Genomic DNA, 26687 nt, shown 5'->3' on the forward strand with positions numbered 1-26687 from the left:
ATGCCGGCAGGGAGAGAGGGAGAGAGGGAGGGGGGGAAGGCGGGGAAGCGCCAGCCGCAGCCCCTCCACCCGCTGCCAGACGGCCATTTAAGCCGCGGGCGAGGGGCGGGCGGAAGGAGGCGAGGAGCGGCAGCACACGGAACTGACCGCCCCGGCTCTGCAGCGGCCGCTGCCCCGCTCACCCCTCACTCCGCCCCGCGCAGGGCTTCCCCCGCGGCCCCGTCCCCCCGCCTCTCGTAGGGCGGGGCGGGGGAAGGGCCGGGACGCCGGGCGGTGCGGGGCTCAGCCCGGCCATGTCTCCGGGGGCGGCGGCGTCGGGCTGAGCGGCCGTGCGCGCAGCGGGGAGCGCTCTCCGCCACCATGAGGCGGCTGCCGCTGCCCTGCCTCCTGCTGCTGCCGCCGCTGCTGCTGCTGCCGGCCGAGGTGAGACCGAGCTGCGGGAGGCTGCCGCACCTGCCCCCGCCGCGGCTGCCCCGGCTCGGCGCCCGGGCTCGGCGGGGAGCGGGCGGCCGGCGGGGCAGGTGTGCGGCCGGGCTGGGCTTTGTCCCGCCGCGGCTCCGCCGCTGCCGCCCGCGGAGGGGAGGGCAGGGGAGGCTGGGGGGCCGCCGTGTGGCCCGGCGGGGGCGTCGCTCACCTGGGGCTGGCTCCCCGCGGCCTCCCCCTGCCCCCCGCCCGGCCGCCGCGGGGGCTGCGCCGGGTTTAACCCGGCCGTGCAGCCGCGTGGCTCCTTTCGGGGCGTGAGGCTGCCCCGGTTGTTTTCCTGGGTACAACAGGCACGGCTCTCATCTCCCTAGTGTTGCCCTCCTCGTGTCGCTGCTGGTTAATTATATTAATGGGGTATATATGGTAATAGGGTACTTGTGCATTGCCCGTGCACATCACCCGCTGGATTACAGCTTTCGGGATCGGCGCGGAGTTTCCACGGGAAAATGCTGCCGTGGTGCGGAGCGAGCAGCCCTGGCGGTGCAAGGCAGCAGATCAGATCAGCAGGAGGCCTTGGCCAGCTTGCTTGGCTTTGAGGCCCCGCTCTGTTCCCACGTGTGTTGCAGGATGTTCTTCCAAGAACACCTTTCAGTGATGTAAATCAGAACGCTTGCCAGGTGACCCACTCAGCATGCTGGCACAGACTCTCTCGCCCTTGCTTCCCTCAGCTGATGGTGTTCTCAGCCTTCCCGTATGAGTGTTTCATGGCTGCTGTGAACTCTGGCGTTCTGGGGCTTGCTGAACTTTTGCTTCTAGGTGTACCCGCTTGTCCTCTCTGCCTCAGTGGTTTTTGCTACAAAAGTGTGAATGTGTGTTGATAGGAACCAAGGTGCTCAGTAATCTGTGGTGACAGATCTGCCTGAGAGCTGCGGAGCAGAACTGTACTGCTGCTTTACATTTTTGACTAGTTTTTCCTTACCTGGCGTTGGCACCAGCTTGTGATTGCAGCCAATGACTGTCATAAACCTTTGCTTCCTTGTCTTGTCTCTTTCAGTTTGGTGTACCTTGCAGTGTTTTGTCATTTGATCTCTGTTTGTTGTTGTACCAAGCCTAGGTTTAAAAATGTCTTCTGAATAAGAGCTGAAACTGATTTGGGTATTAGAGTACACATCATTTTGGAAAACCTCAGAAGAGGCCTAGATTGCCCTTGGATACAGCCTTGTAGGATCTGCCTACCATGACTTCTGTTGCTTGTAATTTTTCTTCTCAAGCTGGGTATGGAATCTTGTGACTTAGTGATATCTAATGTTCTCTAAGTCAGGCTCTTAATTAGTGTCTAGTATGATTAATAATACTAAAAAAGTGGACCCTCTCCTCAACTACATGTAGTTACATTTATGCATTTATCATCTTGGGACCTAGCTGCAGACCCTCAACTAGGTCTTGTCATCCCCTGATGTTGTTAGAAGTCCTGTCAACAGGACACAGGTCAGATTGCAGATTTTGGTGTGGTTCATAATTTTTTAGGTGGGAACTCTGCAGCTCATAGTGTCACTGTTGAAGATTTAGAAGACAATATTCTTGATTTTGGCTTAATTGTACTTGTGAATGTGAAGGCTGAGGCAAGGGAGTCTCAGTTTACCCGGATTCTTAACTAGTGCTGATAAGCACCTGATGGAGCTCTGAACATTAGGAGCACATGCTTAAACTGCAGACAGGTGGGGAGAAAGGTCCTTTGGGACTTTTTTTCCTTAGAGGAATAGGATGTAAACCAGGTGCTCACTGATGGTGTGATTCTGCAAATCATCCTCTCATTTGAAGTTACTAAATTTCACCATGGCCCCTTATGTCAGATAGGGTGGAATAACTCATGTTTGAAAATATGTGTCTATAGCTTATAAGCAGTAAGGATGCAGAATAAAGCCTGGCTTGGAGGCAGTGCTTTAAGCACCATAGTCTTGTTCCCCATTCCAACACTGTTCACATGGTCTTGCCCTCTAAAAATGAGGGTGTTCACTAATAGGGCACAGTTCTGCTCTTTGTGTAGGGTTCTTTGCATAGGCTCAGGTGGGTGTTAGAGTTGGCCAGTGGTGTTGTAGCATGGGCTCAGGTACAAGAACATGGCCTTGCACTACCTGGGGTGGCATTTAGCTGCTGTGGGAAGGTGACAGCAGCTGGCAGGACTGTCAGACATGTGGCATGAGCTGGGCTTAGAATGTTGCCAATAAGAGCTATTGCCCCTTCTCTGCAGTCTCCCAGCCAGCCCGTGAGTGGGAAGGCAGCGGGTGGGGTGGAAGTGTCTCTCTGGGCCAGGTCTGGCCTCTGTGTTGCCTTTCAGATGACTGTGGGGACAGTGCTCCACATTGACACCACTGTGGGCCCAGCCACACGCAGGGACTGGGAAGCAGCCGGAGCTATGGAGCGGCTGTGTCGTGGCAGCTCCTCAGTGGTGTGATGGGCACATGATCTTTCTGTGGTGGCTTTTACTCAAGGATAAGCATCTCGCTTATTTTTGAGGAATTACAGCCTAGTGCCCACTATGCTGAAAAATGAACCTTGCTCTCTGTATTTTATTGAGAGTGATTATATTAGTGATTTGATAAGTAACATCTATTACTAAAAGAGCAACAGACAGTGTTTTTGAGCTTGTGTTGGTGTTTAGAATTACAGCTGCCTTTTATGTGGACCTAATAGCTTGTTGTTGCATCTTATTCCATACACAGAACTATGGATACTGTGTGAGTTAATTGTGTAGGATTATGGCATAATTACTGGTCTGCCTTTCCAACTGAGGAGTTTAAATGAAGAACCATCTTATCTCAAATGTGGGCTTGCCGTGTGTGTATGTTGCATGTAAGATAATTTCTGCTCTGTATTGGTCATTATTAATCCTTGTTGAGTCGTCTTCTGTGAATTAAAATTTTAGTTTGTGAAATTTTTCTGGATAATGTTTAGCACATGCAAGAAGCAGTTAATAGTAATTTCCATTTAACTTTGTGACAGGTCTACTGTCACATTGGGAGGCTTACAAGAGAATAAAGGTTGAGAAGCGCGAGGCTCCCTTGCTGCGTCTGTACATGGCCACTTTAATGGCCACTGTTAAAAACACAGGTATGAGCATTGCTGATCATTGGAGACTTGAACAGGCCCAAACCTAAGCAGTATAGACCAGAAGGGGAAGCTGTAGCTGGAAACAGAGTTTGCTTCTGTCTGAGGAGTTTAGAAATAAACTTTTCATTTGCCAGGCCAGGTTATTTTTATGTGACGAGTGCTTTAATTTTTATTTAAGGTTAATTTCCTGAGCTGCTTTGTGTTCCTTATGAAGCCCCACGACACAAGCATCTTCTGCAGTGCTCAATAGAGGCTTTGTCTTCAGTGTGGCATGGATGTGCCTAGTGCTTCCTTGGAGGCATCGGCTGGCTGCACATTGCAGCACACTCACACGGTTTCCAATACTTTGAGTCTCCAGCCAGCAACACACAACAAAATATCTTCTTCTGCATATTTGAGATCAGAATTCAGGCCCACAGTGGAAATGTTGTCTGTGCAAACAGCCATGCTATTATTAGTACTTCCTCAATTATGTGAGCTACATGCAAGTCTTTGTGGAGAATTTTCATGGCATGTAGTTTTTTTTATGGTTGGAGTTTCTAAATATGAGCGAAATTGCTGCTGTTTTAAAATCTTTAGTTGTTCATTGTGCAGGGCATGATCTATGTAACTTTAATTTATGCATTTCCTTCTTTCTACTGGAGTTCCAGTGTATCATAGAGGGAGCATTTTGACAGTGTTGGAGAGTGGTTGGGCATTTGGATGTTTGCAGGTGCAAATCTATGACATTTACATGCCTGCTTGTAAGATTCTCAGTATGCACAAAGGCGAGAGACACTACTAAACCAGTTAGTGGCTGCACATCTGGTTGCTAGCCTGATGCTTTTAGTTTGACTCCAAAATTTGAATGCAAATAGTGCCTTAAACGTCATGAAAGGAAGTGCTGGAAGTGTAGGAGGAACTAGTTGAATTTTCTCCAGCAGAGAGGGCCTACTGCTATGTAGGGATGGGAGAGTTAAAGATCTTTGCCTTAAATGGAGCTATCAGTAGGAAATTAATTTTCAGTAGGAGATGACTGTGTAGAGGAGGACTTTAATTGGGAGGGGGTGATCATGTGCTAATAGGAAGTGTTAGAAAGCCAAGAGTCGGGGGAGAAAGAGTGATCATAGGAAGAGAAGAACAAAACAGATGCACTGCTCTGGAAGGCTGTAGCAAGACTCTTCTGTAAGTGCTTTCCAGCTGTTCCCAAATGTATCTGCACATAAACAGGCCTCTTGGGGCTATTAATCCAAAATTCCAGGAGAAAATCCAAGATTAACTGGGAAAAGTATTTCTGTAATCCAGCAAAGAATGGACGTGTAAACGTGGTCCAACCAGAGATGAATCAATACATTCATGGCCTCCTTTGGTTATCTTCTATGGCCCTCATGGTCTTTCAATGGGAAAGGTATGTCCATATCTTTCCATTAATGTTGTTGGTATTTGGCAAGTCACTGAAAGTACTTCTTGTCCTACCATCATCAGGAAATTGGAAGAACCCCTTGATATTAGAAACCAGGCAGTCCACCCATCACTGTTTTCCTTCTGGGCTCTCTGTGAAGATACTGAAGGCCATGTAGGAAAGCTTCTTTCTCCAGTGGTGGAAATCTAATAGGAAAAAAGGTACCTGTGCCTTTCACTGTGTCTCAGAATTAAAGAAATTGCACCTACAAAGAAGAAGAAATGGCTGCTCTAAATGGTGGAAGGAGTGATGTTGGTGTTTGCTGTGGTGCCAGGCCTGTGAGGTCTGTAACTGAGCTTGGCTATACATGGTGCTTCAAACCCAGCTGGTATGAGTGGGGAAGAGGGCTAAGGCTGTGTTTGACATGAGTACTGCTTTGGGGAGGAGAAGGGAACCCTGTTAGGATCACCTTCAGGCTCTCCTAGCCAGTGCCTGGAAGTCTTTTTCTCTCCAGTGTTGCCCATCTGCTTGTTTCCTGTTCTTCTTGTACCTCCTGTTTGTTTGATACACTTCTGCATTTTCTCATTCTTTTGTACAGCTTTTGTACAGCCAAACTGAACATGCAAAAGCAATACCTAGTGTGTCATTGGGAAGTTCCTATTGCATGCAAAGGTTTTGTTGTGTTCTGCGTGTGGACTTCTTCTTTAGGGTTGAGGATATGGGTGCTCTCTTTGAATGTTGGGTTGGGTGTTTTGTTTATTGGAAGGGCTTAATGGTTTTTTGGTTGGTTGGTTTGGCTTTGTGGTGCTGCAGGAGAACGCTGTCCACATGCTGTAGTACTGGTTTCTGTGTTCTGTGCACGAAATGAGCCAGGGCTTGAGTATAAGGAATAATGCGTGTGAACTTCAGCCCTGTTTTCCTCATTGAAGTTAAGAAATTGAAGTTGCTTCTGAGACTGTAAAATCATCAAGTAAATACTTGAACATCAGGTGCAGAGGTTTATTGCAAATTACAGCCTGTCTCTTGTGGCTTGGTAAGCAGATGCAGTCTCTTCGCTCTTCTGAGCCCCAAAGGGCTGGAGCCCTCTCTCCCATCATAGCCCAGGTGAGTGCCTGGGAGCATTCACTTGTTAGGCTGGTAGATTTGTATCTACAACACAGCTGACTCTGTGATTAGGTGCGTTCTCAGAGTAATTCCTTACTTCCTTTTGGCACTGTTTTGGTAGGATTTTTTTTTTTTTTGTGTGTGTCTACCAGCTTGCAAGCAGATGGGCTGCACCTAGCCTGCATGGGAGTGCTCCCCAAAAGGGGTTATTTGTGCAGACCAGCTTTGTGGAAACCCAGCCTGTCCTTGGTCATTGAGGGATTGTAGCTTGGTATGGCTTTAAATGTATATTTAAAAGCCTCTGCTAGTTCAGCAGGATTTTTTTTTTTTTTTTTTTGGATAGAGTGTGTCAAAATGAATCATCTCCTGGTCCAGTTCATGATGTTACACATTTCACTCTGCTTGCTGGTGGTGTCGCTGCAGTGGTAGATGGCTCTGGAGGGTGTTTTTGCTCAGGAATGCTGGTGGCTTTTGTTTCTGCATTCCCCATCTTGGTGGAGCTTAGACAGAGCTTTCTGTCATTATTTCCTCTTGTGCACTTGGGCTCTAGTAAATTAGAACACTTGTAATAAGCTTCCTTGTTTATTTTCTTATATCCACACATGAACAGGTCACTGCTGGCAAGTCTGTTTCAACATATCTGGTTTTGAGTCTTCCCTTTCAAATTATATTTTCTACCAGCTCTCTTTCTTGAAGGAAGGAGAGAGCCATGCAAAGGATGCCAGATTTGTGAGGGCCACATTGACTCACGAGACAGGAGGATGCTACAAAGGATGGGGCAGCAGAGCTTAGCTTTGGGGCAGGCCAGCCTATATAAGCAGCAAAGCATGGGACCATCCATGGTATTCCAGACTGGGAAAGCTTCCTGCTGCCTCCCAATAGCAGTTGTTGTGCCTGCAGGATCAACAGTCCATGTAGATAGGTGGAGGCTGCTTCTTTCTGCTGCCTTTTCTTCCCAGGGTTTTCTCATGCCCAAAATAGCTCAGACAATGGAGTCCCAGACTGTCCCCTTGAAAATTTCTACTTAATTTTCCTGAAGGTCTCATGATACAGAAGGGGAAAATTGTGAGACTTCGTTTTAGTCACCTTCTTTATTTGTCAAAACCTGCTCTGCTGCTTGACTTCGTGCAAGGTGGCCTCTGTGCTTTGAAGTGGAAAGAGCAGGATGGATGCTGGAGTGGACATGCACAAGGCTTCCACCACCAGGGACATCTGGATTGGAAAGGCAACCAGCTTCGTGTGCTGGCAGGGGTTTGGGGTAAATGAGCTCTCTGAGACCAGCATGTGGTTTAGGCTGACAAAGAGAAGGGCTTCCACTGTTTCCCTCTGGGATGCAGGTGAAAGAAGTGCATGTTAGCAGAAAGTAGCAGTGTGGAACCACCAAAAGGTATTGACTCGGCCTTGCTGGTGGTTTTAGTACAATATGAGATGTGCCGTTGTTTCACTGTACTTTTTAGCCAATAAATGTGACTTTTTATGAAACACAACGTGAGGAAAAGAATGGGTGCCTGTGGCTGGCATCAAATTTGCATGTGTAAAATTGTATTGTGTTAATAAGGGAGTTTAGGGTCTTCTTCCTTTTGTCATCATGATCTCTGATTCTGCAGGAATTTTACCTACTTAATAAATACATCAAATCGAGGGGGAAATAAAATGGGCAACACTAAATTGGTAGGGTCCTTTTGGGTCATCAAATTCTGGTTTTTTTATTTGCTTTTCTCTAGCGAAGGCAGATATGGGAATGCTAAAGTCTTGTCGACACTACACAGTTTATAATTAGCCATTTATAACCAGGTTTGGAATTGAGTCCTTGACGTTGCTGCTGCATGAATTATACTTTCTGAATTCTAGTATTCCTTCCTTGTGCTTGCACAGTGAGCTGCTTCTTCTAATCTTTGGCCTGAAGTTCAATACCAATAAAAATGTTCTTTTGGTCATCAGTTCTGATGTGATTTTTTTTTTTCTAAGTATGTTGTGCCTGGTTAACTGAGGTCTTTGACAGTTTCACCTTCTGTGGATTTATACTTTTTTTATTTTATAAAGGGGAAATACAGGAATTGTAACCACAGTTTCCTTCCCACAGTCTTTGTAAACGTGTGTCTTCAGCAACAACAAAAAATAAGTTCTTTCTTAGGAGAAGTTCATTATCTTAGTTCAGTTTACATAACTCTTTCAGGGTGATTCACCTCTCATTCTGTGCAGCTGGGCACCAGGGAGAAATGAGCAGCCCAGCTTTGAGATCAGGGTCTGACCCTTGCATCTGGCACACTGGACACGGCACAGGCCTGGTGTTCTAAACTCAGTTTGATAGATTTTGTATCTGACAGCTGAGGAAAGGAGACCAACATGCTCTTATTTGAGGCAAAGGAGCAGCATCAATATTTGCAGGATAAAAGTTGTTGGTGATTTTTTTGTTGTTTGATTTTGTTTAAAGTTCAATATCTCTGCTGTTCAAAATCCTGTTTCTGAGATGAAAGGAAAAAATTTTGTGACAGTTTCTTATGCATTTTTTTAAGTGAGTGATAGACAAGTGCCAGTTATTCTAATTAACTTTGTACTAGTTTTAAGACTTCTTACCACCAGCTAAACAACTCCTTGCTTTATTAGTACTGTTAAACTGAACATGTTCATTGGAGTGATCAGTGAAAAATTAAATGCTTTGCTACATCCATTTTCAAATAGTTGAAACTATCCCTAAGCGTATGCTAGGCACTAATAGATACTGCTGTTTTGAATGTGTTAAATGAAATCCAATTTTAAGACAAAATTATGGGGAAGGACGAGGCTGTAAGATCTGGAAGTGGATCTGTTGGACCTTTGTTCTGTAATCTCTATAACAGTGCAGGTAATTGTGTATGACAAATCTCAACAATGCACTCCTTTGTCCCTATTAAAAGAGAGAAAACTTGCCTTTGTCTGTAACTTACTAAGGACTTGCATTTGGACATGTTAAAATTTTGAGGAGATAGTTTCAGAGGTAAAAAAAAACCACCACCTAACTAGTTAACAGAAGAACACCTAACAGAAGAAAAACAAAATAAATTTTGTGTGTTGAATCCATTTGGAAACAGGCCTTTTTTTCCAGCTTAATCGTTACAGATGAAATATTGTTCCAAAGTGTTTAGATGTTTCTTCATAAGATGTGACTTTAGTGGCCAAGTCCACCAGCAGCACGTTAGTGCATTTTTATCTTTTTGTCTGTCTCTCCCATGATTTTTCACTATCGCTGAAGGGTAGTTGATCTAAAATATAAATGTCTTTATGTATTTTTATGTGGATTTAAGACTTTATAATGAAAGTGTAATTGCTTCTGAGCTTTTATTGTGTGTGCCCAATTCCTCTGTGATATTCTTGTATGTGATGTCTGCTGTACACTCATAGTAAAATAGCCACATTAAAGAAGCTAATAATTAGCTCTCTATATTAATGAATTTGAAGGCCTAAAATTCTTGGAAAAAAAGAGCTGTATCCTCAGCTAACTTTATAATGTGCTTTAAAAAAACACCAAACATCCAAACTAAATCTTCCAACAAGCTATTATATGCTTTTGATGATTGAAATATATTAGTTTATTATACTCTTAATTTAGCTAACATTCTTTCTTTCTTGTCCCCAATATTTTGGGGAGTCCTGCCACTGCTGATGAGACTGCATGTGCTGAGCTTTAGCCAGCAGCAAATACTTGCAGGTGGATGCAATATCTGGAACAGCCGTAGGCAATACTCATTTCCCAGTCCTACAAGACAGATCTACGGTATGTGGTTTAACTGGTATTTATTTAACTATTGTCTTCTGACTCAGTCTTCATAATTTTACATGTATCTGTTCAACTATTTCCTGGTTCAGTGTGAGAAGCACAACACTGCAGGAGGAATGAACAGAAGGTCAGAGGTGCTATTTAGTTACTTCAGAGCATGCTTTTTCCTCTTCACTGATAATGGAGCCTAGTTCTCTTTATGGAGGAATTGGTTAGGACTTCATCTGAATGGTGCAAATAGTGTTTTTCTAAATTTCTGAAAGTTTGAGCAGCCTACAAAAAAACCCCAAATCTGTCCTTTTCACTCACTCGCACTGTTTTCAACTTGCGGGAAGGGACTACTGTCCATCCAGCAGTTATTAAGTCATTAAGTTAATGACTGGGCGATTTGCACAGAGCAGCCCCTGCTCCATCCTAGCAGAGTCACTGTCTGCTTGCAGTGCTGCTGCTGGACATAAGGTAGTTTCTGATAACCTTCAGTGTGCCCCACAGGTTATGCTGCATGCAGAATTATGTGTAGTGTATTTATGGTTTGTAAGCAGTGTGTGCAGTGATTTAAGTTTAGGGCTATTCATAACACCTGGCAAAGTTGCTAAGAAGAGCAATAAGTTGTAATGCCAGCTCTCCAAAAAACCTGTTGCTGCAGATTGAGTCTCCTGAAGTCTTGTTTCTGCAACTGCCTTCCTTAGTTGCTTCTTCCCTCTTGCAAATGATTTTTTTTTAATTGTAAAAAGGCAAGATGAAAAAGAAAACAGGTATCTCATATGTAGACATTTATTCAGTCATTGCTACATGTGGTATTTGTCACTGTTGTCTCCAGATTTCATCAAAATTAATTCCATGAATGTTAATCTGAGTTTTGCAGTGAGAACTGGTCAGCTGAACATTCTGTCTCCTCCTGTAGAAATGTGTGGAAAAGATGGGAGATAAGATAGTGCCAGACTTCAGTTTCCGTTCTGAACAAAGATCTCTTACTTTTGCTTTCCTGAAGTCAGGCATTTGCTGTTTCATGCTCCAGCATGAAACATAGCACCGATGAAATCCTGCTGGAGTTTTGAAGATGAAGCTAATGACTGAGAAGTTCTAGGACTTGCAGTAGGTTGTTGTGTCAAGGTTTGTTTGAGGGCTTGGGAGCTGCTCACCTGCCACCCCTCAAATCTTTTTTGCACTTCCCTCCAGTTTCTTGTACTGGCTGTGTTGTGTGGCCTAGAGGTTGTAAATGCCATGGGACATTAAAGTTGTACATGGCTACTACTAAGGAATCTTTTGGGGTTAGGACCTCTGGCAATGACTTCAAAAAAGAAGTCTTCCTCAGTCAGCAGGTGCATACAGGAAATCAGCAAAGAGCCCCACCTCACCTGTCTCCACCAGGATTCACTTCTGCTCACAAACTGCATCGAAAATGAGAGCTGCCAGGGGAAAAAAGCTTCCTTTATACAACTTCCTGTGTTTTGTGAATACAGGGTTCCTTTTTGGTCATGAATGGGTTATAAATCAGACAAAAGCGGGGTTGTGGGGTCTTGTCTCTTTCTTCTCTAAGTGAATTGGCTAATTCTTGGTGGGTTTGTAGATAGGAAAGGCATTCCTTACATCAGGCACAGATTGGGAAAGGGTTCTTGTGTGGTGAGATAGACATTTACCTCTAGACACAGGGCAGCCTGTGGGAAACCACTCCAGTGCTTGGGAAAAGGGAGTAGGGGTGTGAGTGAGGCTGCGCAAAACCTTGGCAGGCATTTAGTGGGACAGTGAATATCACCCTGGATGAGTGTCATGGAGCAAGTCCCAGTTCTGAAGCTGCTACTCATAGCAAGTGTGGCAGCAAGAGGCATTGGGATGCTAGGGAGCTTCTGAAGGGATGGCACGTGGATGTGCAGATCCTGCTGAAGGTAACAGCCATTATATTGAAAAGGTGCAAAAATCAGGTGGTAAACGGTCTGCACTGAAAATGGCTTCCATCAGGCTGTTCTAGCCCTAGGTGAACAAAACTGAAACAAACCTGTTTGTTGCCTTCGTACAGCAAATACTGGGGTGGTTTTTTTTTTTTTGGTTTTTTTTTTTTTTTTTTTTTTCTGACTAACAAAACCCACAGTTTGTTTCTGGATGTTCTATAGGGCTGTGCCCAGTCTTGTGAACAGTCTGAGATTTGTATGTATTGGGTGGTGTTTGGAGGACTTCAGTTAGAGATGTTCCTGTCCCTGCTTCAGTGCAGTGATGAGAGCTAAACAAGAACTGTGTGTGGGTACAGCTGAGGAGGACAAGTGTACGAGAGGCTGCTTGAGCCTGGGGTGTAGGCACTCCAACATGTCCATCTCTGTGGAAACAGATGCAAAGTTTCTGAAGAAAAGGAAGTAGGTTTTTGGGGGAGGATGATGAGTAAACACAGAGTGTCTATGGGCAGCAAGATTGCTGCAGCCTATGTAAGCTGTGTGCCTCAGCTGTTGAAGCAGTGCCCAAGCATTTGCTGTTCCATTACACAGAGCTGGACCATATTCCCTCTGACACGAAACTGATCAGTGCACCTCCTTCTTAATTAGATCCTCTTGGGATGAGACATCCCTTCCTGAAATGAGAGGGAGGCCAAATTCCCATGCTACCCACAACCTCCTGACCTCTGCACACTTGACAGCTGTGATAACATGGCACTATCCCCTCTAGTTTGGATACTGGTTAAAAGTGATGGAAGGCATTTCTGGACAGCTAGTGCTGAACCTGCAGGCTCGCTCTACATGAGATCACCAGCTGTGTGCTGCTTGTGAAGAGGTGGTGATGATTAGTGTCTGCTGATGGTCAACCCATGATGATCTTAGAGCTAAGAAGAGTGAGCCTGTCTGGTTCATCTGCTTCAATGCACAGTAGCAAAGTCTCCAGTCTATGGTGACCATTATTGAGGGGAAGATGTGACTGGTGTTACTGTTTGCATATATATGTATATATACACACACACTTCAAAATATTGCTCAAAGCCCAACTGGGAGTGGGCCTACTTTGCTTACTTGAAAATGCATAGGAAGGCAGTCTCTGTTCTGAAGGGCCCAAATGTGTGTTATTTTAAACGTGTAGGAGTGTAAGCACACAGTCTGAATTTTGGGATCATTTCTGTGGCTGCAATAATCTATCTCTGAAAACCTAGGAAGTGTTGGAATTAACGCTGCCTATTTGACTTTAGTCTGCCTCTTTCTCAAGGATGGAGGCAGAGCCTAGAGTACACACTCTTCTGCTCCCCATGCTTTGCTGGCTGTCTTTGCTCAGTGCCAGCCCTCTCACAAGCAAGTGCTGCTGGAGAAGCTTCAGCTTGCCTGGATATATTTTGGGATGCAGGTAGAGGTTGTCCCAGTGCAGCTCCTCATACACAGCCTTGCTAAGAGGTGCTTGCCTCCCTTAGATTTTTTGATTGCCTTTCAAGCTGAGGTGAGAGCATTGGCACAGCAATCTGTTTTTACCCTTTCTCAATGTTTTGAAGCATTTTGGTTGCAGCATTTCATAACTAAGTAAATATATCTAGGCAGATGCTGGCACATAGTCCTGAAACTTTCCTTCCAAATTGAAGCACTTGGGGTAAGTTTTGAAGAGGGATCTTCTGATAGGAGACCCTGGGTCATGTCACATTACCACAGTACCCCTGTGAGTTACCATTCAGATTTCTCATTTAACTAGTTGGCCTTGACTTTCAGAGCATCAGTGCCTGCCTCCCTGTCATACAGAACAGCTCTTCTTCCTGCTCTTGTCCTGCTGCAGATGTTCACCCCCAGCCAGGCTCTGTGGTGTGGGATGCACAGTGTGTGAAAGCACCCTCAGACACTCTGCTGGTGATGCTCTGGTGAAGTCTCTAAGCACACCTGAGACGGGCAGCCTTGACAGAGCTGTGGCACAGCCTTTCCTAAATTCTCCCCTTTCTGGGCCAGGTAATCCTGGTGTAATTTTAGGTGGGTGAAAGCTCCACCCATTCTGAGTTTACCTAATGCAAGTGTGGATGGTCTTTCTCACAGCATTTCTCATACTTGTTTCTAAATTAAGTATATCTCATTTTCTTAAGCCTTCTCTGTATATACAGAATTACAATTTGTCATTTTGATTGAAAATCCATCCTTAATGGCCCTGTCTTTTACATGGTTCCTTGCAATATATTATTTTAGAAACATAGCTATTTTCATATTTTAGCATTTTTATCAATATGAAACTTCAGAACATAATTTCTTTAGGAAAAAAAAGTCTTTAAAAGTCTACTGCTAAAATTCAGCCCTGTTCTTTACAACTTTTTATCTCCCCCTTTCCTTTTCTGCCCACACCTCAAGTCAGATTTTGAGTTTGTAGGTGGAATGGGTTTTACTAATGGGGGGAAACAGATAGTCACATTCAGTGATGATGGAGAGGAATAAAGGCTTGTGTAGTGTGGTGACAAAGTGTTTTTTGCAGAACTCAGACTGTCGTTGCATATGGTTCTATGGTACAGCTTCCACCCCAATTTTATTTCATGCTTATATTCAGTTTTTGCATGTACACATTACAGAATAGTTTGGTTCGTTTGTATTTATTTAGCTTGCTGAGGAGGAGGATGGTGTTTTAATTGAAAGCAAAAATTCCTGTGAAGCATATGCCTCACTTTTCAGTCAGCTCTAATTAAATTTCTTTCTCCTCCCTGTTTCCCCTTTGTGTGCATAAATGAGAGCTTACATGGGAGAGCCCTAACACTGTTATTGTGTCTCAGTCCTCTTTGATGATCTTGTAGTTCCTTCTGTGTTGATCAGACACATTCACGAAGGTTGTTATTATGGACACATTTTTTATGTAGAAAGAGCTTATGGAAGGTTAAATATTGCTACTGTAGGTCCTTTGGTCAGTATTTCAGAGTGATGATGAAAATTGACGTGTTGAGCCCCTGGGAAAACTAATGTTCTTAAATATGGAGAGCAAGGCATGAGGGTCTGAAGTAACAGTGGAATGATGGCACACAGCTTCCACTTTCTGAATTCCAGTGCTGCTGAGTCATTGCAAGGGGACCCATTATGTTTTTGCTTTCTATCAAAAAGTCATTTTTAATACTAGTCGGTTTTTGAGTAGCTATAAGATAATGGGATACCCTAAGTAGCATTAGCCAGTTCAATTTATGTGTATATATTTATATATAATTATATCTCTCTATATATAAATGTGACTGTGCATGTCCACAGTATATATTTCTAAATGCACAAAAGAGAAAAAATGAGACTTTAGTGAGAAATAATTTATTTTGATCTTTTGTTTGTTTAGTATCAAGTATTGTTTGAAACAGGCTAAAGGGAAAGGAACTGTGTGTTGAGATAAGCAATAGGAGAATTAAAAAAAAAAAAAAAAAAGAGAAGATATGTACTTGGCTTAAATGATGTCCAGACTTACTGTGATATTTTCCAGGCACTAGTGTTTTCCTTTTTGCTAAGATTATAAACAGTTGATTTTTGTTGAGTCTACAAAATTAAAAAGAACAACAGTATTAATACATTTTACTGTTCCTGAAATATGCATTGGAGTGCTTTGTTTTACTCCTCTTTTGTGTTTTAAAGAGGAACCTTGCTACATCAGGTTTTAGCTTCTACAACTGATTAAGGAACTGTTAGCTTGACAAATAACCATGTGATGAATGGCAGGGGGAAAAATGGTGAATCAAATAGTGAAGTACTTGAATGGATTCACCTTAGGCAGTTACAAGGAATTTCATCATAGAACATGCTGGGATTGTTTCAGTGGCTCTTCTGTTTCTGTTTGATTGATTCTGGGCAGGATGTCTTTTACACAGGCATTTTGTGTAACCATGTCTCTGTAACTGAGAGGAAAAAGCAAGAGTTTGTTCCAGCCCCAGCATCCCTGGTGTTGGTGTGTCTGACAGCTGGTGTAGTGGTGTGTATTTGCCAGTGGGTTTGATGTGGGTGTCTGAGCTCAGCAGGCCTTTGCTAGGCTGACATGTATCCAGTCCAGATCCTCTTCTGGTGTGAAGTTGACATGTGGCAAATATGTCCCACCATGGGGATGGAAAGATTGGATGAGTTGCCTTAGGTGCAGCAGGGGCACTGAAGGTTTGCCTTGCCAAAGCAGAATGTGTGTGCTTGCTTTCCATCCATCCCATCTTGAGGGAATTTGGATTCCTTTAATGCCCAGGCTTGTGCTTGTTTGGCTCCTAAGGCCTGCAGCTTATTATGCCTTGGTTTAACAAGGTGTCATGTGCGTTTGGACCCCAGGAGCCTGTTCTCTACAGCTTTTGGCCACATATCGCCTTGTCAGTTCTGTTACCTGGATGACAGCACTGTGAACTTCCTGCTGCAAGAAGTCATTTCTGGAGAAAAGAGGGAATTAAAAAACATGTGATGGGTTTTGTGCTTGCTATCGAGAATATATTTTCCTGTGAAAACAGAATCAATGGAAATTTAAGTCACAGTCTATGACATGGTAGAAAGTTACTTGAGTGTACTGATAGAGCACTGAGAGGTTTTTTGCCATGCCTGAATGTCTCCAGATAGGTAAAGAATGTCATATTGTCATATCATGGTCTAGACACATGTTGCCTTCAAATAGGAGAAATACATAGTACTGTTTGCTTAAAAATCTCTTTTCAGAAGGCATGTGCCAAGAAGCAGTGTGCTGGGGAATAAGTTCAGTTATAACCAGAGGGCTTTTTTATTATTATTATTAGCAGAATTGTTTGTGAATGAGCAATGGAGATAGTGACCTACAGGGTTTATGAAATGTGGGAATCTGCCTGTCTAGCCAGCACTATAAATAAATAAGAAAGGCTTTTGAAAGATTTTTGTCAGTTCAATAAGAAAGGCTTTTGAAAGATTTTTGTCAGTTCAATATACATTATTTTGTTTCAGCAAGTCTCCTTTGCTTCACAGGCTCTGTTCTGTATATGGTGCTATTTATAATTTAGGGTGGAGGAAGAGTCTCTGGGAGTGGGTGATTCACAGACACAAAATAGGGCCATAAACAATATTAACACTGTGGCATAATCTGATAAAATCAGAAACTTGGACAAAGAGTGCAATGCTGTTCCTCACTAGGGCTGTTGTGTGGCAGCTTTTTCTCCCTTTCCGCTGACCTTCTCTGACTTGCCAGAAATTCCCTCTAGTTTTGTTTTCCTAAGAGCCCAGCACTGAGCTGCTGAAGGTTAACCTGGCTCAGCCTTCTGCAGGGAGGCTTCATGCCTGGCCCATGTGAAGGGTGCATGTCACTGCTGGTTTTCTGGGACGTGGCAGGGGAGTGTCCAAGGACTTTGGTAGCTCAGTGGTTGTCACCTCTGCACCCTGGCCTGGCTGCGGAGAGATTGTGTTCGTGGCCAAAGGTGGTTCTGTGACCATATCATGGGGCTGGGAGTTGAGGAGATGAGCTATGGATATGTATGTGTTCTCTCATACTGCTCCTTTTGTGGGCTCTGACAGGGAAAATGGAGCATGTCAGAAAATCTGGAGCTTGCTTAGGACTATGCTGAGGGGCAGAATAGACAAGAGCTGTTGGACCATACTGAGGTGGTATTGAGTGTGTGTCTTTACTATACAGGTAGAGGTATCTTAACCACTTCCAGGAATAAAATGTGTGCTTCCTTGTGCAAAATAAAACACTGACCAAGTCCAGGATTTGTTACTGGAAAGAGGACAGAGTAGGATTGTGAAGAGCAAGGACATAATCATTGATGGTTCTCTAAGACAGTAGTTGGAGGCTGAACTTTGAGCTGAACTTTGAGGTACAGCATCCATTATACATGTGTACAGTTCTTTGAGGATATTACAGTCTGTTGGAAGGAAGTTATTTGTCAAACTTACCCAAGTACTGCGTTGCAGAGCCCATCCTAAAACTCAGGGCTCATAAGCAGGCTTGTGTATCTCCAAAACCATAGTGTGTCCAGCAAATCACAATTTAGGGAGTCACACAGGAGAGAAATATGTGAAGACATGAAGAAAAAGACTGTGGCGCAGGAGTTAAAGATGAAATTTTCTTACGATGGTGGATGGAGATCCCAAAGTACTTCCTCCTAAGAAGCCTGTTGGAACAAAATCAGAAAAAAACTTCTGAGCATTCAAGCCACATCAGAGATGAAAAGCACATAGAGTTAATTTAAAAAAAAAAAAAGGAAAAGAAGCTCGCCCAACCAAATTAAAAATACACGGGCAAAAGTGTGCACTCATCATAGGCAGGAAAATTCTATCTTTTGCTTTCTCCTATTATGGGAGGGGTCATTGTTTCTTTTTCTAGTAAAAGAATCCTTTTTTTAAAATGTCTGTGGGAAAGGAGAATAGTCTGAATTGAGTCTTTGAGATGTTGTATTACAGAGAGTCACAGAAAATGTACTATGCAAATGACTATCTGCCTTATTAGATGCCTCAATAGACTTCATTGTCTCAATATTGCTATTATTGGAGATGGATGGACACTACGTGATTTTACCATCAAGCTGAAAAACTTCAGTGTTACAGTCTCATTACAAGGGCAATAATAGTGCACTGACTTAAAGGAGAGAATTGAATTAAGGGGAGTGAAAGGTCCATTGCTCTGTCCATTTTAGTTTGTCTTTTGTAGACTGTGCATCGTTTTAGGGGTCACAACAGGGGGATTTGTGCTTCATGGTCTTGGTTTTTTTCATCTTTCATTCCTAATAAAAAGAAAGCCCTTTTATGGGGATGAATCCTCCAGCACCTGCTGTGATTTTGCTTGACTGCATTTGTAGGAACTCTGCTGTTGTGGGATGGTGGTGGTGCTTTCTCAGGTGGGGGCTGACCTGTACCACCTTGCTGTCCTCATGGAGGAGGAACCTCATCAACTCCTTTGTTCCCTGATGTCAGGAGCTCATCACAGTATTGCTCTAGCCTCAATTGGCTTCTTACCTGTGTGACTGCTCCCTGAGCCTCTCCTGAGCTGTCACTAGAGCCTCACACACTGCCTGGGGCAAAATCTAAATCCCAAAAGCTGCTGAAGCCAAAATCTGTCTGATGTCCCAGTCTGTGCATTGTCAATTAGGCCTACTTTTGAGGCTTTGCATTGACAAGAATGCTGTCTTAGGTCAGGTGCTTGAAATAACAACTGACTGGTGTCTTGTGGTGTGTATTTTTTTCTGGCCGTCACTTGGTGTGCTGGATCAGGCTACATTACAGTATAGGAATTTCCAGATCAAACTTCAGTGTGTGTTTGCTGTCTCTGTGGCCCCATGGCAATAGTGGGGGCTCCATCATTGACCTGCTGTTGTGAGTGGTGTGATGAATCTCTTGAACGGTGATTCTAAGCCTATCATTTGCTTCATTTGTTTCTCAGCATGGAGAGGAAAACAACAGTGTCTCTCTTTTATTGTCTGGTTAATATGTGCGGAAGTTAATGAGTAGCTAAAAGCAGCAGGGACGAATTGTGCTGTAACAGAGTAACCTCACTCAGTGTTTGCTTTCCTTCCCCGACTTTTCAGTGGTGGAGGGGATGAGGAAGGTCTATTACTCATTAAAAAAACCCCAGTTCTTTACAGCCTCGAGCATTTTTCCCCCAAATACGCACCTGCCTCCTGTTAGTCCTTGAAAGTAGCACCTGTCATGCAGTGTTCTGTAATAGGTATTATTGTAACCAGAGATTGCAATGCATGCACACTGTGTGAGCCCTGTTTCTTAAGAAATCTTTGTGGAATAAAGCCTAAATTGCAGAATAAGGCATGTTTTTACTCTTACTGTGTCATTCAACTTGGGTTATGTGCTCTAGCTTTCAGTATTTCACCATTGCTTGTTAACATTTAGTAAATTTCCTTCCTGTTGGATATGTGAATATATACTCTTAAGTTCTTCATTTCACTTTCTGCTTCAGTTTTCCACATTGGTCTTGAGGGGTTAGTTTAATACAAGTGTGTATGTAGGAAGAAGAAATGAATGCATTGGCAGCTGTTGTAACCCTTTGTTTTTGTAGAAGGGTTAGATCCATCTCAGAAAAATTAGATTTTCTTGGGTTAAAAATGGCCACTTAGTGTAGTCTGTTGGGCATTCTTTTGGGGAAGGTTTAAGCAGTAAATGGTCCTTAATTCCTGTAGAACCTAATCCAGCAGACTTGGTCAAGTTGTAAAGCAGCAGCTCTTCTGCTTTTGTTTTTTTTTTTGATGACACTTTTCTACTGCCGTGACCCTGAATATGATGATTACTGAAAGTTTTTTAAAAAACAAAACCGAGCCCCAAATTTGCACCCTTCCTCCTGAAGCTTTTGGCAGTGCATTCACCAGGTCAGTGTTTCGTTTGCTCTGTGTTTTTGGTCATGTCGCACGTGGCAGACGCAGAACAGGGAAGGAAAAAGTACTGTAGGAAAAAGTAAGATACATCTGTAAACCCAGAAGTTTTCCTAGATTTCAGGAACTGTGCTTATCCCTAATAAATATCTGCAACTGATTAAAAGCAGGGGGGAAAAAATCTAATTAACAGTGCAGCTTTAAAGTTAAAATTCTGGTAATGCTGAGCTCAGTGACTTGAGGTAACTTGTGTGTTGCCTTTATCAGTAGAGATAATTTAAGGAAATGTTGGAGGAGGGGTTAGAGTAGTACAATTTGCTTGGCATGTTCAGCAACAGAAATTCTGCTTTTCTCCTGCTGCTCATCAGAAAAGCTCAGTGCACAGGTAGTGTATTGTTTTGCACTGAGCTGTCGAATCTTTCAATGAATGTGGGATTTTGTGTTACTTGAATATATTCTGTGATTAGACATAATAGGTTTTATTATATGCAAAAAGCACACCGTAGTAGTGGTTCTTGCAATTGTTTTGAATATCCCGGGTTTTATGCAACTTCTCTTTTTCTTATGTGACTTCTTTATTTTATTTTAACTCACTGTATTGAAAAAATAAGGAAAATATTCTCATTATCTCAGTAAGGAAAGCATATTATACATTTATGACTGACTGTGTAGAGTTCAATTACCATTTCATAAAATGGCACTCAAAGCTATGAAGGGCTCCTGGGACATTTTCTCCCACCCTCCTTTTCTGATTCCCTGGTACAACTCAGAAGGGCTTTAGCCACTTTGTTCTTCCTCTTGGAGCTTATATTTTATTTTCAGCATCACTACCTGCCTGAGGGGAAAATTTCTCCCCTTCTAAAGGAAGATAGAAGGTCTGGTTGTGTATTGAAGTGAACCCTTGTGCCTTTTGGTTGTTAATGATGGGAAGTGGAGCTGCAGCCTATGACCACTTAACTCTTCTGACATCTCACTTGCCTGTTCCCCTTCTATGCTGAAGGAAGTGTTGGTGGGGTTTTTTCTGCTGCTGGCTTTGTATTTCTGCATATTACTTAAATTTTATTTTTTTGCAAAGTCAGACGTTTTTAATTCTTAACCTTGGTCTACTGGATTTTAGTAACTTTCTTGTGTCTCCTTGCCAAAGAAGCAGAAGTTTGGAAAGAACTTCTAAACCAGGAAGGGGTAAATTACCTCACTTTGTCATTCCTATGGTTTTTACCCTCCATGTGGAGGAAAAGGGGATTATCTGGCTGAACCTTTTCAGGACCATCAAGTGTTTATATCAGGTGAATGCTGTAGACTCCTCTTTCAAAACACATTCTGTAGCAGATAGATGGAATTAATGTTTTGCACTGGGGGAAAGGGATAAATCCTTTGCAATTGCCAGCTACCTTGAAGATCCTCCTGTATTGCTGTGGTTGGGTTGGAAGGACAATGGGCAGGAGCTGGTTTAGATGAGAGCAGAGCTCTCAGCTGAGTGGTGCCCTGGTTTCTGTTTCTAAGTGTTACTAAAGTGCAAATATGTGGAGTTTGCATGAGCAGGCAAAATAAAGGGTACTAAATTTCTTACTTCAAGTTTTGCTAATTCAAGCTGCTGTATTTGTGTTCGCTAATTTTATTGCAGAGAGGAAGGAGAACATTTTATTTAAAAACAAGTCTTTCATGGCAGTTAATTTGTGCAGTATTTATAGTAATTACTTGAAGGACACATGGTACCTTTTCTGTTGTGAATAAATACTGTAAAACCTCTGCTAAGGACTAGTGCAGGTTGTCTAATGAATTGCATCGTGGTTCCTAGGTGGTGCATTCATTTCACTGTTGGTGCTGGCTGAAAGGTGATTTGTTCCTGCTGTGTCAGAATAATCCCTCTGCAAGTGCCTTGTGCATCTCAGTCATGACAGTGATAAAGTAGCATGTCTGAAATAGAGAGTGCTTTTGAAAACAGTCTTTCTAAAAGGGTGTTCTCATGTCCAGCCATGTGCACTGTTAAGGCAGAAGGACCTTAATTTGTGTGGTTTTTCTAAAGGAGTCACTTGCCTGTCTCGTGTCTTTCACATAGGCAAGAGACAGGAAAGCGAGGCAAGCAGGCAGGGAATGAGTGGATTGCAGAAAAGATGAATTTGAGATTCCTGGTCAGAAAAGAACATGCCATCGTTTTGTAGGCCATCAGTAGAGCTTTCATCAGGAAGAATGATAAGCAAATGATTCTGTTTACTTGTTTTACATAACTGAAATATGTCATCTCTGTGAAATGGCTGTTGTTGGTAGAAGTGAATATTTTCCTGCCTCAAATGCCATTGAGATGGGTAAGCGTTAGATCTTTTCATTTATGTTTGAAAGAGGGGTGAGGCCTTACGAAACGGCTGAGCCAATCTAATGGCCATCTACTTCCCTGTGTCACCCAGTGACGTGAGCCTGCTCCCTCTCACTCTGCTGGCCCGTGTCTGACCTCGTGTTGGGCTGGCTGAGATAGCTAAACTAGCAGAAAGCTATTCCCATTATTCTGGAGGAAAAGTTCTAAGCCAAATGAGCTGCTTTAACAAATTCCCTGTGCAGTCAGCTGGGTGACCATGCCTCAGTGAGGGCAGTGTGAGGAGAGGAGCAATGGCTATAGTTGGGTAGGGTCAGCCACATTCTGCAGCAGCAGCAGTGAAAGTTGTATTAATTGTGTTTTAGTTTCTTATGTAGTGTCATCGTCCATCCCTATAAGCCTCAAATCAAATGCCAGTTTCAGAGCTAAATGTGTGAACTGTTTTAATAGAGCAAATCCAAATCCAGCATGGTGGTAATGGCAATATGCTGGTGGCCAGTGAGATAGTTCCAGCATTCAGTACCTTCAATACCTGCAAAGACAGGAAGTTCCTCCAAGCATAAAAATCACTTTTCCTTTTAAAAATAATTTCTGGGCTCGTTTTTTTTTTTTTCAAGAACACTGAAAATAATGTGCTGAGAATGTTTCACATCTGTGTAGCAAAGCAAGTTATTTCTTATCAGCCGAAACAAAACAAACTTACCAGCTTTTTCTGGAGACCTGTCTGCTACAAACCATGAGATATGAGAAGGTATGTCTGTGCCTTGCTGAGCCTGAGGTTAGTGACAAAGGCTAATTTATTAATTACTTAGCAATAACCCTCTTTTAATAAAAATATGCAGTGCAATACAGACACTGTAATCTTGCTTTATTCCAATATTTTCTGACACTTTTAAGACCAGTCATCCACACTAATTTGAGTAGTTATTGACTTGTTAAGAGTATTGGAAGGCAAAACACCTATTTGCTGAAGATCTCCTGTAACTTTTCTAGCATGTTCAGTGGGTGCAGTTGGGCTTTGCTATTTATTTCAGCCTAGAAATTACTCATGTTAAGGTCCCCTAAAATAGTTGGAGTATTTGTCTATCAAAACATTATCTTTTGGAGTAGGTATGGGTGATTATGCTAACATTAATTAAGCTGGGGAATCATTAACATTAGGTTGTGATAGATTATCTGGCATCTCTAAATCAAGCTGGTTTTACCTTGAACTGATAATGTAGCTAAACCCCAAGGCATACATAGATTTTTAGGAAGAAACTAGCAGCTGGAGTCAGGCCTTGGTCCCCAGGGTGTGTATAGGTCTGTGACTTGTAGTGTTTCACCTTTAGTGGCTGCAGTGAAGTGTTTTGGTGATTTGCTACAAACAGCTGGAGCTTTTTGCACTGTAAGGTCTGCTTTGTTTTTTTTCCTTCAGTTGACTTGTGTCCTGTCTGCTTAGCAAAAGTTGAAAGGACTGGGATCCTTCAGTATCTTCCTATGCACTTTCTTTTCTTGTTGCTATTAGGAATTGCAGACTGGTTACTTAGAGTTCGTGCAGAGGTCAGAACATGGGAATCTACTGGCAAATGTTTTTTCTTCCTCCTCTAGTTTACATTAGGGAATTAATTTTTGTTTCTTAGCTGTTTATTTTAGCCAAAGGCTCTTATCTGTTTCCCCAAACACATTTTGTTTCATTTGAGACTTAATATTCATATTGTCTAAGATATTTATTACATTTTTTTTTTAACAAGAAAGGTGATTTTTAGACTTTTCTTGTAGTCATGCTGGTAAGGAATTACTTCTGGTTAGAAGATTGAGTCTAAATCCTATTAGTTTTTCCCAGGAAAAGCTCCAAAGCAGGCTGAAGTCCTTTCTACAGCTCTGGCAGTTTCAAACTACTGTTACCAGATGTTTTTACTTGTAAATGTTATGTCCATATGTGTGTATTCCACCTTTATTTTGTGTTTATCTGTACCTATGAACAAGGTCTCAGTGAAATGGGTGCTGTGAACATAGAAATACTGCTAACTGCATTCAATGTGATTTTTGTGCCTTAGAATTTTTCTTTTTGCATTCATTGGAACATGACACTTAAAAACTGTTGGAACAAAAGTGGTAGGGAAAACCCACCATGGGTTTCGGGCCTTAGGTTTGTGGGAGATGTTTAAAGAGAGGTGTTAGGTGAGATGAACCTGGGACTCATTTTGTGGTGCAGTTTCCTCTTTGGTTGTTGCAGGTGGCTCCTGAGCTGGGACTCATGTTCGGGCTACGTTGGTCAGAGGAGTCAGGCAGATGGGATTCTCCTCAAGATTTGAAAGATCCTTTGACAAAATTTCCCCTGGTAATTTATTACCTGCTTTGCCTGTCAGAGACTGGGCTGGTAGCTTGGCTCAGTGATGTTTTAAATTTCCACAGTGGGACTTGCCACTTGTCAGCTTGCCTGCGTCCTGCACCTGAAAGAGAGCAGCCAAGGAGCAGAGTAGATGCTTGCAAGGGGCACAGTGTGTGGGCAGGAACGCTGGAACACCAGCAGGCTCTTTGATGACAACGATTGTAGGAGTGTTCTCTGTAATCAGGAATGGGAGGAGAGCTTCCCCCTTGTCTGTAGTCTCCTACAGAGAGAGGGGCTTGCTTCATTCACACAGAGCAGATCTCAGAATGCAAACTTGGTCCTTTTAGAGAGGATCAAAATAATAGTCGCAGGTTGGAGTGGGAAGAACAAAGCTGAACAAAAGTTCTTTTCTCCCATTGTCACTTGGCACCTCTTCTTGCTTTAAGTGCTCAGCCAAAGCATTAGTGCTGAGCTGCTGCAGAGAAGGGCTGTGTGCAGTTGTTCATGATATAAGCAAGCCTTTTTAATGGAGTTGTATGGATGTAGGTTACCTGTTTTCAGCATTTTTGAGGTGTTGTTGACCATCTTTCATTTGAGTATCCCCATGAAAAAAGTAATCAGAGAATAAAATAGCCCGTGCCCCATGTTTTTTAGGCTCCTAAAATAAAAGAGAATTTTAAGAAACCAGCAAAACCCTCTCTTCAAAGTATAGGAAGATGAAATCTTCTGCTATAGGCAAATTTATACAGAAATTTAATGATGAAGATCAGTTAGTCATACAAATGTTTGGATGTTTACCCACAATCAGGGAAGCAAGCACATTTGCCAGCTCTGCTGCAGCTCGTTCCTTATCTGACTCTTCCTCTTGTTTGCTGCTGCCTTATGGTGTTTTGGGAAGAAAGAGAAGGGTTGGCATTCCTTGGTGTATTTTGGGAATTCTTGTGCTGAAACTGCTGGTGTTCTGTTCCATGTCATCTGTTACCCACCCTTTTTTTTTTTTTTTTTTTCTTCCCCCCTCTCTCCTCTGTCATTGCTGGTCTTAAATTCATAATTATTTTGGAAGTGCTGAGCTCCCATCCGCACTCTGCAGCAGAGACAATGAAAAAAACAGGAATGTGTCTAATGACCCGTGAAATCAATAATCCTTGTAAGCAGTTGGTTGGGAAAATGAGTCACATGTCTTTATTTTGAATGTCTGGGGTGTTTTAGAAAGCAGGCAATAGGAAAAGGTCTGTCAAGACAGCACTTGCTGACACCTGTGTGTGCATCAGAACCTGAGCAGCTGATCTGAGAAAATCTTTAGAAGCTACTCTTAGATCTGTTCTTCACTGTCTGTGGGGTTGCAGGAAATCCCCACAATGTGAAGCAATTAGCCTTCAGCTTTCTCATTAGTGTGAAGTTTCCTTCTGTAGTGTGAAAGTCTTCCTAAAGGTTGTATGTTCGGGGAAGTGCTGCAAGCTCAGTAATAGTTTTGCAACTGGTGTGTTGCCTGGCTTTCTTGCTGATCTTGGAACTTGTCAGGGGGAAAACAAAAAAGGAAAATATTCAAAGTGCTGCTCTTGATGTCGTTCATTTCCATAACTTGTCAAAGTATGAAGGCATATTGATTTGTGGTTGCTGATTAGAGTGAACTAACAAGCTTTAAGTTGTTAAGTTGGAAGGTCAGAGCAATTAATATGTATGGATGTATTTTTCAGCAGCTTTTTTTCTATTTACAAAGATAACAAGTTTTGCCCGTTTCTGTACCAGCAGCGATAGAAATCTTGCTTAAATAAACTGAAATAAAACACAATGAGGCCTTTAAAAACAAAGCATGGAAGGAAGGGGCAGCAATTTATTGGCTCATTGTGTTGATGACATGCTAAATATACAACTCGAGAGAGCTTAGCTCAGGGTCTAGTTCAAAATCTCTTCATTTGTGTGTTGTGTCCGTGAGGAGAAAGAATTCTTATGTCTGGAAACTGTCTTCCTGCTAAGAACCATACTTTGTCTGGTTAAACACTGTTGAAACTGAAAGTTTTTAAAATAGTACTGGGTGGTTTTTAACATGATGTTAACTGCAGCTACTTTGCATAA

The 26687-nt window shown here is 42.8% G+C and overlaps 1 protein-coding gene across 1 annotated transcript in view; it reads left to right on the forward strand.

Annotated features, from left to right (window-relative positions):
• LOC136362410 (receptor-type tyrosine-protein phosphatase eta-like) overlaps window positions 1–26687 on the forward strand; it is a 71834-nt gene continuing 45147 nt past the window's right edge. Inside the window, 3 exon segments of the mRNA XM_066320873.1 lie at window positions 1–90; window positions 92–251; window positions 254–423. Coding sequence (XP_066176970.1) covers window positions 1–90; window positions 92–251; window positions 254–423 — 420 coding nt within the window.

This window comes from Sylvia atricapilla, chromosome 6 (assembly GCF_009819655.1).
Source record: "Sylvia atricapilla isolate bSylAtr1 chromosome 6, bSylAtr1.pri, whole genome shotgun sequence".
NCBI lineage: Eukaryota > Metazoa > Chordata > Aves > Passeriformes > Sylviidae > Sylvia > Sylvia atricapilla.